Source organism: Heteronotia binoei, chromosome 4, assembly GCF_032191835.1.
Source record: "Heteronotia binoei isolate CCM8104 ecotype False Entrance Well chromosome 4, APGP_CSIRO_Hbin_v1, whole genome shotgun sequence".
Lineage (NCBI taxonomy): Eukaryota > Metazoa > Chordata > Lepidosauria > Squamata > Gekkonidae > Heteronotia > Heteronotia binoei.
The window spans coordinates 123,035,178-123,049,820 of record NC_083226.1 but is presented as its reverse complement, the minus strand read 5'-3'; the positions used below and the strand labels follow the sequence as shown (position 1 = coordinate 123,049,820).

General features: G+C 43.5%; 1 protein-coding gene across 3 annotated transcripts in view; it reads left to right on the top strand.

Moving 5' to 3' along the window:
- Positions 1–14,643, top strand: part of ADGRV1 (adhesion G protein-coupled receptor V1) — a 556,327-nt gene that overhangs the window by 429,676 nt on the left and 112,008 nt on the right. For all 3 annotated transcript variants that reach the window (XM_060235701.1, XM_060235702.1, XM_060235700.1), the window contains 2 exons: positions 2,705–2,821; positions 13,783–13,961. In XM_060235701.1, the coding sequence (XP_060091684.1) occupies positions 2,705–2,821; positions 13,783–13,961 (296 nt within the window). The remainder of the gene's footprint in view (positions 1–2,704; positions 2,822–13,782; positions 13,962–14,643) is intronic.

Genomic DNA, 14,643 nt, shown 5'->3' with positions numbered 1-14,643 from the left:
CTTTGGTCCAGGGATTTTTAGGAGACTTTGGGAGCTGGATCTCAGTGCTCTCTGGGGAACATATGGAGAGAGGCGGTCCCTAAGGTAGGCAGGTCCTCGGCCATATAGGGCTATAAAGGTAATAACCAGCACCTTGTAGCGAACTTGGAATACAAATACCCTCAGTCCAGGCTGCACGTGTTCCCACCTAGGTAGTCCCACTAGCAGCCTGGCTGCCGCATTCTGCACTAGCTGCAGTTTCCGAGTTCGGCACAGGGGCAGCCCCAGGTAGAGGGCATTACAGTAGTCTAATCTCGAGGTGACCGTTGCATGGATCACTGTTGCTAGGTCGCTACGTTCCAAGAGGGGGGCCAGATGCCTTGCCCTTCTAAGATGGAAGAAGGCGGATTTAGCAGTGGCTGCTATCTGTGCCTCCATTGTCAAGGAGAGCTCCAGTAGCACTCTCAGGCTCTTGACCCTGTGCACTGGTATCAGTGACGCACCGTCAAAGACCGGTAGGGAGATCTCTCCTCCCAGCTCTCCACGACCCACGCAAAGGACCTCTGTCTTCGCTGGGTTCAGCTTCAGCCCACTCAGCTTAATCCAGCCCGCCACGGCTTGCAACGCCCGGTCCAAATTTATAGGGGTGTTGGCGGTCCGGCCACCCATCAATAGATAGAGCTGAGTGTCATCAGTGTACTGATGGCAACCCAGCCCATGTCTCCGGGCGATCTGGGCAAGGGGGCGCATAAAGATATTAAACAGCATCGGGGAGAGAACTGCCCCTTGAGGCACCCCACAATTAAGTAGGTGTCTCTGGGACATCTCTCCTCCAACTGCCACCCTTTGTTCCCAGCCTTCAAGGAAGGAAGAAAGCCACTGTAAGGCTAGCCCCCGAATTCCTGCGTCGGCGAGGCGGCGGGTCAGCAGCCGATGATCGACCATATCGAACGTGGCCGATAGGTCTAACAAAAGCAGTACCGCCAAGTTGCCTCAATCCAGATGTCGCCGTGAGGGCGACCAACACCGTCTCCACCCCGTGGCCCGGGCGGAAGCCGGACTGGTATGGATCCAAGGTGGAAGTGTCATCCAAGAAGCCCTGTAACTGCAACGCCACAGCCCTCTCAATAATTTTGCCCAAAAAGGGCAAGTTTGAGACCAGCCGATAATGAGCCAATTCGGCCGGATCTGATGTAACCTTTTTCAGGAGGGGGCAGACCACTGCCTCTTTCAGGGGCGTTGGAAAGAAGCCCTCCAAAAGAGATTATTTATGATGTCCCGTATAGGACATCTTAGCTCCTCCCGGCAGGCCTTAATTAACCAGGAGGGGAATGGATCCAGATCACACGTAGTTGGGCGTGCAGTGACAAGGATTCTGTCAACTTCCTCCAAGCTGAGTGGGTCGAAGCAGTCCAGGATCCGTTAAAAAAATCCGTTTTAAATCAAACTCTGCCCTGTGGCATTTTATCAGACAAGACATGCACATATTATATGCATTCTGTTCCTGATCCTAAATAAAATGTTTTTTTAGCCTTTGAGAAGTACGTACTTCAATGCAAATGCGAAATTTAGGAACAAGAAGAAAAAGCTGATTCACGTATTAATGTCTGTTACTCTCAGATGCCATCCTAAGTAGAGTTACACCCTTCTGACTCCCTCAGTGTGCTTAGAGGGGTGTAACTCTGCTCAGGATGGCACTATAGGTGCCTCACAGATGAAAGCATGAACAATGCCTCATTTGAAAATAATTGTTTGAGCTAAGATTAAGTGATATGTGATATGAAAGCTCCTCAAGCAATGTTTGACCTGAGTGAAGAACACATGTGTTAATCAATGGAGTTAATCAATTGAGCCCATTAGCTGGCAGTAGTTCAGCATCCATGGCTCATTTTAAAACAAGTCTGGTACCACAGCAATAGCTAATAGTATTTAGAAATGTGGAATACCTGTAGTTCTTGGTTGTAGGCATTAGGAGCCTAAAGGATGCAAGATAAGCCTGGCATTTGGACTGCTTTTTAACAGATATTTCTTGGAAAGTTCCCACAAATCACAGCCAACTTCTGGCAAAGCTCTAAGGTTTTCCACGTAAGAAACAGATAGAGGTAGCTTGTCATTGCCTGCCTCTGCATAGAGCCAGTTTGGTGTAGTGGTTAAGTGTGTGGACTCTTTTCTAGGAGAGCCAGGTTTGATTCCCCACTCCTCCACTTGCAGCTGCTGGAATGGCTTTGGGTCAGCCATAGCTCTGGCAGAGGTTGTCCTTGAAAGGGCAGCTGCTGTGAGAGCCCTCTCCAGCCCCACCCACCTCACAGGGTGTCTGTTGTGGGGGAGGAAGGTAAAGGAGATTGTGAGCCGCTCTGAGACTCTTCGGAGTGGAGGGCGGGATATAAATCCAATATCTTCTTCAAAATTCCTATGCAGAGAAGATATTGGATGTATATAAATCCAATATCTTCTCTGCATAGGAATTTTGGACTTCTTTGGTTGTCTCATCTCCCATCCAAGTACTAACCCTGCTTAACTTCTGAGATCTGACAAGATCAAGCTAGTTTTGGCTGTCCACTTCACGGCAAAGATGTTCATAACATAATAATCATACTGATAATAAACCATTTCAAAACCATATCAGATAAAACAATAACTCTGTATTTTATTTGGCAACTCTAAAAGGCCTGACATTCTTGTGGATATCATTGTTAATTTGTGCCAATATAATTTTTGTTTCCAGATCTCATTTCTGGCCTCAGCTTACACAAGCCAGCAAATCTCAGAGGAAAGCTGCTCAGCTTTGGGGGCAGTCACGCACTACCTTTATCTTTGCCAGTTCAGCTGGATGCTTATTCAGGTTAGTAATTACATTTGTTTCTCATACTCAGCTTTAACAAATAGTGCTTTTACTCCTGTTCATTTTGCACACATCCAGAATTTTTCATTTTAGAGAACTTAACTCATATTGGACTGATGCAAATGTAATGCTGAATGGTTAATGTTAAATAGTGAGTTCGATGTAAAGATCTTTGATTTGAACTGATGTTTTGTAGCCAGGATTACATTTATTGGCACCTAAAAGTCATACCTCTTTAATAGAATATTTGTTTCACTCCCAACCAGAGGATGTCAATTACCCGCTTGTATAACTCACCCACTTTACTAGTCTCCCAAAGTTCAGTACATAACAGTTAACCAATCAAGCATCGAGGCTCAGGGTCAAGGGACTCTCTTCTGCTCTCAAAGGAAATTATCTCACTCTTAATAAAAAGTTTGTCACCACTTTAACCTTGTTTAATACTTACCCGGGGGCTCCTTAATGCTGAATCTAAAACTCACATTAAACTGTAGTTTCAGAATGGACAACTGGATTAGCATTAGCTAATATTTTGACCAAATAGCCCTAGTGACTGAGATGATTAGCATTGGCATCTGACCATGCTTGGAAGCTGCGTGGGTTACATAGATGTTCGAAGGGTCCACAAACTATGGAACAACTTTGGGAGGCTAGTAAAGTGGGTGGGTTATACAAGTGGGTAAATTACATCCTCTTGTTAAAGAGGTATGACTTTTAGGTGCCAATAAATGTAATCCTGGCTACAAAACATCAGTTCAAATCAAAGATCTTTACATCAGTTCCATAAATGCCCAAGTCTGCTTTATGACATAGTTCCAAAGGAAAAGAATAATCATCAACAAATTTCTCTGTGTTCCCAGATGATATGCAGAGTGCTTAAATCCCATGTCTGTGGTTCATATTTCTGCCTATGGATGCATAATGCTATTCTGGGAGAAATACATGTCAAAGAACAGCCTATTGCCCAACTAAAGTGTCTGTTGTCCTAGCTATGCATATTATTGTCACAATTCAGGTCTGGGAAATACTGTTATTTAACACACATACAATCATCATGGTTAGATTATGTGTATTAATTTCATTTTCAGATTAGCTGCTTAGCTCACAAAGAAAAAAGTGAAGTCTTTGCTAACTGGTGCATGGTCATCCATAATGAATGGAAATAAAATGCCGTACACTCTGTTATTCATTATAACTACACAGTTCCAGTGAGTCATAGAATTACTGCAGAAATCCAAAAAGGAGGAAATTAACTATTGCCATAAAATAATTATGTTTATATAGCTAAATTGATTAGTTCATATAATATATCATGAAACAATAAATCAAAATAAAGCAGCTATACAATTTAGAGTGTTAACAACTGACTTTTTAGCCAGCTTTCTTATTATGTGACCTTGATGCTTAGTTTTTTGTTTGTTTTTAATGGCCTTCAGCTTTCTGTGCCTGGCTTTGTTTCTACCCCTACAAATAGTATTTAATAGTGGTCTACAGGAGTGAACCTCATGGAGTCTCTCTGATGCCCTGCTCTTGCCACTGGTTTTCCATGTAGCAACAAGTTTAGATGAGTTGCCTAACAAGCAGAGTTTTTGTTCTTTCAGAGTGAAATTCATTAGCAACTGTTTGTCATATGTCTTTTTGATATTGCTTTATGTTGCAACATGCTCCACAGAGCTACATGTCTCAGGATGCTTCTAAGATCAGCTATGTCAAATCCTGATATACATGTGTATTGTAGATGCATAGTATGCTTCTGGTGGGGGGGACTGTTTTCTACTGGCATGCGGTACATAGTACCACATTTATTTTAAATACTGCATTCGAGGACACTGCTGAGATGGATGCTCCTAACACAAGCTTGGAGTCCTGTGGTGCTATATTTCATGAGGACGGTATAATTTATTGGCCGGTTGTAAGGGATTGAGCTGCATAATTGCTTTACTTTCAGGGGTGCTGTTGAGGAGAGAACAAACAAGATTCTGCCCTGTGTTGGGGTAGTTTCTTGGAAGATTTATATTGGTGCTTAAAGTATATATTGATATTCTCAAGTGACTGTGTATGTAGAATGCACAAAGATGCCTTGGACATGCACATGCAAACCCAGAGACAAGTTCCAGCAATCCACAGAGCCATCTTTCCTACCCAAATGGCAAGCATGTTGTTGTTTAATAAATAGTACTGAAGGGGTTTAAGGAAGAGTCAAGGCAAGAACAAGTACAATAAGATACAAGAAGGATGATGGAGAAACATACAGGACCAATAAATAACATACAGGGAGCTGAAGAAATGCAGATGGAAGCTATATTACTTCTATGCCGTGTTAGTAGCTATAATACCGATGAGAAAACTATATAAGACTATCACAATACAGAAAACACCTCTTTTCTATAATCAAAGTATTTATTTATTTATTTATTTTAAGCATTTATTAGTGTCTTCCTTCCTTACAGAGCTCAAGGCACCAAACAACATTAGGCTTGCCAATCCCCAGGTCCCAGTGCGGGTTCTCCTGCTTTCCCAGGCTCCTTCCTGCTCCCAGTCAGCTGGCCGGCGGGGCAAAGCCCTCACAGTCCCATGTACCTTTCCACCTCCGGGGGCTTCAAACTCCACTGGAAAGTGGAGTTGGGATGGTGCGCCTGCATCTTTAAGGCTGAAGGGGGGCGGGGGAGCAGGCAGAATAACATGGCTGTGAAAGCAGCCCAAACCCTCCTTTGGTTGCACAATCTTTTCAGAGGTTGTTTGCAGCCCAGACTCTTCATTGGTCGCATAATCTTTTCAGAGGTCAGTTGCTCTGTGTAACTTTGAAAAAGTTGAAAGTTCAGCAACTTGTGAGTAGAGATGCCAAATCCCAGGTGGGAGCAGGCCCTCCCCCGCTTCAGAGTTTTCAGAAACGGGGGTGGCGGGGAGGGAAATGTCTGCTGGGCACTTCATTATTCCCTATGGAGATCGATTCCCTTAGGGAATAATGGAGAATTGATCTGGGTGTATCTGGGGCTCTGGAGGGGCTGTTGATGTAGAGGCACCAAATTTTCAGCATAGCATCTAATGACTCTCCTCAAAATGCTCTCCAAGTTTCAAATAGATTGGACCAGGGGGTCCTATGAGCCCCAAAAGAAGGTGCCCCTATCCTTATTTCTAATGTAGGGAAGGCATTTAAAAGATGTGCGGTTCCTTTAAATGTGATGGCCAGGAGTCCCTTTGGAGTTCAGTTGTGCTTGTCACAACTTTGCGTATGGCTCCACCCCCAATGTTTCCTGGCTCCACCCCCAAAGTCTCCTGGCTCCACCCTCAAAGTCCCCAGATATTTCTTGAATTAGACTTGGCAACCCTAAACAACATAGATAAAATACATAAAGACATAAAAACCAAAATTTTAAATCACAATTCAGTAAACTTAATTTAGTAAACTTTACCTAGTGCAGTTCCAGTAATGCTGTCTTCAGTTGCTTCCTGAAGATTGAAATTGAGGGGGTCAGGCACATCTCCCTGGGGAGACTGTTTCATAATTGTGAGGCTAGCACTGAAAAGGTCATCTCTCTCTTGTACCCACCAAACAAACTTCTTTGATTGATGGGACAGACAGGAGAGATTCTCCCTGTGGTCATAATTCCTTGACAGGACCACATGGGAGAAGACCATCCTTCTGATACCCAGGTCGCAAGGACTTTAAAAGTCAAAACCAATTGCACTTTGAAGATGATCAGTGATCGGTACAATTGCTGTAATATCAGGATCACATGCTTCCAATATCTGGCCTTGACCAGCAGTGTTCTGCACTAGCTGCAGCCTCTGAACACTCTTCAAGAGTAACCTCAACTAGAATGCATTGCAGTAGGCCAGTCTAGATGTAATTAAGGCAGAGCTTTTTTTGGTAGAAAAAGCCCAGCACGAACTCATTTGCATATTAGGCCACACCCCCTGATGCCAGCCAGAACTGTGTTCCTGCTCAAAAAAAGCCCTGAATTAAGGCATGGATCATTGTGGCTAGATCTAACTAAACCTGGAATGGACACAGTTGACATACCAGCCAAATCTTGGCAGAAGCACTCCAAACTACCATAGTGACCTGGTTTTCTAAAATGGCTGTGTCAAGTAGCACTTTCAGACTACAAACCAGCCTTTCCAAGGTGGTTATAATTCCATCCAAGATAAGTGAGATCTGAAGTCCCTGGTTGGTCTCTCTTACCTGGCCAGAAGGGGTCTCCCGGTATTCTTCTGGGAAACGAGAAGTGATGTTGGACATTTTGGGACCTACTTCCAGTGGAGGTGACACTGTAGTTTGGGGGTACTTCAAATCGTAGAATTTTGCCCAAAACCCAGAGTGCTCCCTCCAAACCAGAAGTAGGCCTGAAACCGGAAGCAGGCCTGAAGTAGGCCTGCTACTTTGTATGGAGCAGAGGTCCATCAGTGGCTATTAGCCACAGCATATTGTTGGAACTCTCTGTCTGAGGCAGTGATGCTCTGTATTCTTGGTGCTTGGGAGGGCACAGTGGGAGGGCTTCTAGTGTCCTGGCCCCACTGATGGACCTCCTGATGGTGACTGGTTTTTTTGGCCACTGTGTGACACAGAGTGTTGGACTGGAGGGGCCATTGGCCTGATCCAACATGGCTTCTCTTATGTCATTAGGCCCCAAACTGGAAGTGGACCTGAAAAGATCAGTTGGGGGATAGGGTTTCACTAAAACCTGAGAAAGCTGAGATTCCCCCACTCCCACTGGAGGCATGGCAACCCTAGCTTCTCTGCTAACCCAAAGAATCTCTTTATTGTCAGGATTAAGTTTCAGAGCTTGTTCACCCTCATCCAGCCCATTACTGATTCTAAGCATCAGTTCAGAAAATCAACAGTATCCTCAGAATTAGGTGAAAAATAGCTTCACATAGATATTAAATAGCATGAGGGATAAGACTGTACCCTGTAGAATCCCACAGGCCAATGACCATGGGGCAGAACGGGAATCCACCAGCACCACCTTCTGAGAGCAGTCCCCAGATAGGACTCAAACCACCTTTACACAGAGCCCCCCAGTCGCACTTCCAAGAGGTGGCTTAGTAGGATACTATGGCTGTAGTACTGAAGGCTGCTGAGAGATCAAGCAGAACTAGCAGGGTCACATTCTCCCTGTCTAGTACTTGGAAGAAACCACCGACCAAAGTGACCAGAACAGTGTAAATTCCAAACCCTGGCCTGAAGCCTGATTTAAGTGGCTCCAGAAAATCAGTCGCAAGCACTTTGTGTGGCCTGGAGCTGAGAAGCAACAACCTGCTCAAGCACTTTGCCTAAGAATGGAAGACTGGAGATGACCAGAAGTTCTCCAGGATAATATGGCTTGAGGAGGCTCATTTCAAAACAGGTATAATCACTGCTTCCTTGAGCATGGATGGTACAACCTCTACCCTCAAGGAGGCATTTATCACACCCCTTAGATAGTTGGCCAGCCTGCCTCTTTTATTAGCCAGGAAGGCCAAGTGGTCTTGTCCACATCTTGGGCTCCAGAAGCAAGAAATAGTTGTTCTTAAAATATATTTGGTTGGATCCAGACTAAATTGGCAATTTCCATCGATTCCTCCTCCTTGCTACAGATCCCGTGATATCATTCCTCAGGGTCTTATATCCCCCAAGAGTAGGATTTCATGCAGATCAGTGGGTTACAGTGAGACAGAGGAAGCAGCGAAAAAGGAAACTATGAAACTTGGAGGGGGGGCAGTCTCTTAATAAGTACAATATTGTCTGCTGTAACTATAAGAACATAAGAGAAGCCATGTTGGATCAGGCCAATGGCCCATCCAGTCCATCACACTGTGTCACACAGTGGCCAAACCCCCCAAGTGACATCAAGAGGTCCACCAGTGGGGCTAGAAGCCCTTCCACTGTGCTCCCCCTGCCCCAGCACAAGAATACAGAGCATCACTGCCCCAGACAGAGAGTTCCAACAATAAGCTGTGGCTAATAGCCACTGATGGATCTCTGCTCCATATGCTTATCCATTCCCCTCTTGAAGCTGGCTATGCTTGTAGCCGCCACCACCTCCTGTGGCAGTGAATTCCACATGTTAATCACCCTTTGGGTGAAGAAGTACTTCCTTTTATCCGTTCTAACCTGACTGCTCAGCGATTTCATTGAATGCTCACGAGTTCTTGTATTGTGAGAAAAGGAGAAAAGTATGTACTTCTTTCTCCGTCTTCTCTATCCCATGCATAATCTTGTAAACCTCTATCATGTCACCCTGCGGTCGACATTTCTCCAAGCTAAAAAGCCCCAAGTAGAGAAAGTGTTCCAACCCTTTAATCATTCTAGTTGCCCTTTTCTGTACTTTTTCCAATTCTATAATATCTTTTTTGAGGTGCAGTGACCAGAATTGTACACAGTACTCCAAATGAGGCTGCACCATCAATTTATACAGGGGCATTATGATACTGGCTGATTTGTTTTCAGTTCGCTTCCTAATAATTCCCAGCATAGCGTTGGCCTTTTTTATTGCAGTTACACACTGTCTCAACATTTTGAGTGAGTTATCTACCACGACCCCAAGGTCTTGGTCAGTCTCTGCCAGTTCACACCCCATCAACTTGTATTTATAGCTAGGATTTTTGGCCCCAATGTGCATTACTTTGCACTTGTCCACATTGAACCTCATCTGTCACATTGACACTCACTCACCCAGGAAAGGTTTTGCTAAATTTAGATCCACTGTTTGTATTTCACCTATTTAATTTTGGAATATCAAAAGACTATAGTTACCAAGATTTATATCCCGCCCTGAGCCGCCTCGATGGGGAGGGAGGTATATAAATCGAATGAAATGAAATGAAATAAAAATAACACTGGACTGGAAATTACAAACAGGCTAAACTCACATAAAACTTAACAGGCCCAAGTAATGTCTGAGTCATCATTCATGTGGTAAGAGATAAGTAGATAGGTAAATATAGTTAAACTGATAGAGAAAACAAGGTTGAGGACATATAGTACCCATTCTTAGAAACAATATGAATCACATGAATAAGTAGACATGTTCTAACAGGGAGAATTAATAGGATCACAGTTTCTTGACTAAACAGAATGGCATAAATAAATTCCAGGGTGCATCTGTCTAGAGCTGGACCATGGCCTAGTTTTGTCTACAAGGCCATGAAACTGGTTGTTTTCTGCCAGACAGCTTGTTTGTTCTTTTAATGTCACAAGAAGGAAATAGCCCCACATATTATAAAATGGTAGCAGAAAACAGAACGGGGGGGTATTAAAATGACTCAACAAATAATATGAAGAAAATCTATAAATTTGTATGTTTGAATGCAAAGAAATTTTCTTTAACTATACCACATTTCTTTCTCAAGTAAATTAAATCATTCTCAAGTAAATCATTTTCTTACTGTTCCATTTACTAGTCTGATTTTTTTGCAGAGCCTGCCAAGGTACAACAAAATAACCAGGTGTTTCTCACTGAGAAGCAGCATTCTTGGACTATACAAGTTCTCGAATTCTATCTTACTTGAACCAAAACATACAAGTTTGGATCCATAATATTTGTTCCACTTACAATGGGCTCTTCCATTGCTTCAAGGAGCATTCCTCTTAGGGTTGCCAAGTCCAATTCAAGAAATATCTGGGGATTTTGGGGGTGGAACCAGGAGACTTTGGGGGTGGGCCAGGAGACTTTGGGGCGGAGCCAGGAGCAAGGGTGTGACAAGATAATTGAACTCCAAGGGAGTTCTGGCCATCACATTTAAAGGGACAGCACACCTTTTAAAATGCCTTCCTTCCATAGGAAATAATGAAGGATAGGGGCACCTTTGGGGCTCAAAGAATTGGACCCCCTGGTCCAATCATTTTGAAACTTGGTGGGTATTTTGGGGAGAGGCACTAGATGCTATACTGAAATTTTGGTGCCTCTACCTCAAAAAACAGGGGCCCCCCAGAGCCCTTGATACTCGCCGATCAATTCCCCATTCCCTATAGGAATCGTTCTCCGCAGTGAATAATTGCCCAGTAGATATTTCCCTCCCCCCCGTGCTGCTTTCTGATGACCCTAAAGTGTGGGGTGGGGGGAGGGCCTCCAAACCTGGGGATTGGCAACCCTCTCTCTCTCACACACACACACACACCGGGTCTGGTTCCTCCACAACAACATCTGAAAAGAACAGGGGCTACACTGCTCCCTCCCTCCCTCCCTCACACACACATACACACACACACACTTAGTTGCTCTGAAAGGAAAGCAAAACTAACCGAGGGACTGTATTGCTGACCCTTCTCATGAAGTACTTCCTGCTCAACTTTAAAGGCACAGACACACACACATTTTGAAACTGATCTGTTTGCAGGTTTCTAAGCCTGCCCAAGATCTAGAGCTGCATGGGGGCTGTGGGGGTGGGGCTTCCCCCGCCGGCCAGCTGGCTGGGGGCGGGGGGGAAACCTGTAAAACCGGGGGATCCCTCGCTGGGACCTGGGGATTGGGAAACCTAATTCCTCTAGTGGAAGATATATTTTAAACAGATTAAAAGTTCTTTGTTCTGGAGGGAGACTTCACCACTAGAGGAAGGAAAGTTTTGTACCCATATATCTCACCACTTCACTGACCAAAGTTTGAAGCTTTCCTCTAGCCTAAGAACCCTTTCAGCTTCCTACAGTGGAAGACTGGAGGACGTCTGTGTAGGCTTCAGGAATGTCCTCCAACCTAAGTTAGTTTGCATTCCATTATACCAGTGTAGAACATGGGTCAGTAAAATAAGATTCAGTACCATATACTTATAAAACATGTGCCCATCTCTCCTTCCACATTATTTGTGCTTGGGAGGAGCTCAAGCCCCTCCCAGAAACTATAGTTATCTGCTTTGAGGTTACTCACTATTTGAAGAGCCTTCTAAGCAGCATAATGTGGTTATAAAACTTCCTACAACCCTCATTGATATTGAGGATTGTATGTACACGTTCATATCTCACTTGTATCTCACTGTTCGATGAAGTATCACTCAATAAGTGACTAACTTAAACTCATTAACATCATATTTATTTTTAGAAAGGCCACTCTGAGAGGGAGTGATTGAAAGCAGAGAAACCATGATGGAAAAATTTTCCCTGTAGTGGCTCTTCTACAAAGGGTTTCTGCTACAAGCTTGCCCCACTCTTCTTTACATATGTACATCCAGGGCTTTTTTGTAGAAAAAGCCTAGCAGGAACTCATTTGCATATTAGGCCACACACCCCTGACATCACCGTTGTTTCACAAGGGACTTTTTCTACAAAAAGTCCAGCAGGAAATAATTTGACTATTAGGCCACACCCCCTGACACCAACCTAGCTGGAACTGTGTTCCTGTGCGATCCTGCTCAAAAAAAGCCCTGTGTACATACATTGAAAAGCATTGTAAATATGAAAGTTCTGCCTGTGGTGTGTTTGATCTGAAGTTACTTTAGGGCTGCCAGGTCTGTGTTGGAAAATACCTGGAGAATTCGAGGGTGCAGCTAGGAGACGGTGGAATTTGGGGAGCGGAGGGGCCTCAGCATGGTACAATGCCCTAGAGCTCACCCTTTAAAGCAGCCATTTTCTCCAGGGGACAATATATCCTTCAAAACCTCACTGGTTGAATTATCACTCTCACACAAAAAGTGTGTAAACCAACATTTAGTGCACAGTTTATAATAAATCCATACAGCGAAATAATAGAACGAACACCCACACGATGCTCCCCCAGACTGTTTTTTAAAGTCACGTCTCAGAGGCACTGCCTTCAGCTGCTTCTTGCAGTTCAGAATCTGGGTGGAGACAAGGGCATCATCCTTAACAACTTTCACAAAGAGTTCAAAAGACCGTATTTCCTGCATTTCCTAAGTTTTCATTGATTTCACCCTTCGTCAGTCTTCTCTCAATGCTGTTTTAACTGGAGCTGTTATCAAAATAATCATAACCCCCTCCTCCGCCTGAACGCCGCGCTCCACCTCACTTCTGCCCACGCTCGGGCGCTGCCCTTGGGCGGAGCGTTTCTCGGGTAGCCCCCCGCCCACGTACCTCCCCTCTGCTGTGGCACCGCCAGTCGTACGTCGGCACAAACCCTTCCTGCGCCCACGTACCAGCTCGTCTGCTTCCAAAAGACTTCCCCCCCCCCCGGATAGCGCTCTAAAACACTCAATCATTGTATATCTATTTTATTACTGAATGTGTAGTTTTAATACTCATTAATTTAATTGTTTGTGGGATTTTATGTTGTGAGCCGCCCTGAGCCTGCTTCGGCGGGGATGGCGGGATATAAATCAAATAAATAAATAAATAAATGTGAGTAGACTAAACATCTTGAATGTGTTATTGATTGAGGTTGGTGGCTGGTGGTTATGTTTGCTTGATATATTTGTTTTATTTTACTTAGGACCTGTTTAAACACAGTCCAGGCATACAGAGTGTGTAGACCATAGGGTAGTGGAGCAAACCCATAGTTCATGTTCCCTCTCCCACCATGTGTAATTTTTTAGTGTGAATACATACCTATTCACATAATCCTTTGTTCATGGTAGATGACCCCTCTTCATTTTGGCAGTGATATGTACACGTTTGGGTTGTAGGTCTAGAGCTAATGAACGATGAAGTGATTTCTGTTATTTGGAAGCTGATGAGTTCTACTTTTCAATGAGAGATGTGTGTGATTATTGATAGGGTTGCCAGACCGCCCCCCCTACCTTACTGGTGGGGGCCTTTGGGAGTGTTCGGGGGGGGGGGCAGGGACATCTAACCCCAACTGATGTTTTGAACCACTTCCAGTAAAACTGTAAGTGATTCAAAAAACAAGAAGTGATTGCAAACTTAACCCAAACAAAAAATCTGCTTAAGTACTATTATCAGAATTTAAGACTTTTTACAAAGTTTTTTTTTACTGAATGTTTACAAAGATAGCTTTCTGAAATTTTTATTTTTCAGGATAGTTAGTGAGTTCTATATACCTTTATTGATCATATTTTTTATTATTTCCTAGGCTGTTAATTTCTGGTATGTCCTGGTGATGAATGATGAACACACAGAACGGCGCTATTTAATGTTTTTCCTTCTGGGTTGGGGTCTTCCAGCTGTGGTTGTGATTCTCCTTTTAATTATCCTTCGAGGAATCTATCATCAGAATATGTCTCAGATTTATGGCCTCATCCACAATGATCTGTAAGTCTCTATATATGAAAATAACCATAACATAGATGGAATGAATATTTATGCAATATTCTTCTTGCTTTATCTGTGCAAAACTAAGGGATTATTTATTTTTAACAGTCCATGCCAAGGCAGTATCCTGATGTATTAAATGTATTTTTCATAGTCCTTGATATGCAAGCTGTATATGAACTAATATCTGCAATGCATCCATTTCCCTTTCCTTTCATTCTCCTTGGGCTATCAAAGTGTAAAGTTACTCTGTAAATACCAGTGAGTTTATTTCATACTTCAGACCTGGAAGAGGGAAAGTTTAGGGTGATGGTGATAATGGATAACTTTGCATTTAAGATGTTGTTTGAAGATCACTTAAGGCCTAACACCAAACTATAGTTTGGTTTTTATAAATTTGTATTAAGGTCAGTTTCTGAAAACAGAATTTCAAGCAATCACTCAAATCCTGGTTTTCCTCAACACATGCTGATTTCACTATTTTTATTCTGGCCAAGTGTCTGTATTGTAGCTGGGAAGTGCACAAGGTTAGCTGTGGAAATCAAGCCAGGGTGTGTGTTTTCATACTGCATGCAAAACCATACTGTGAAGACTAATTGTGGTTAAAAAACCACCTTCAAACAATGGCTTCGGATTCTGGTTTTCCAGAACTAACTATCCATAGTAAGTGGAATGATCCACA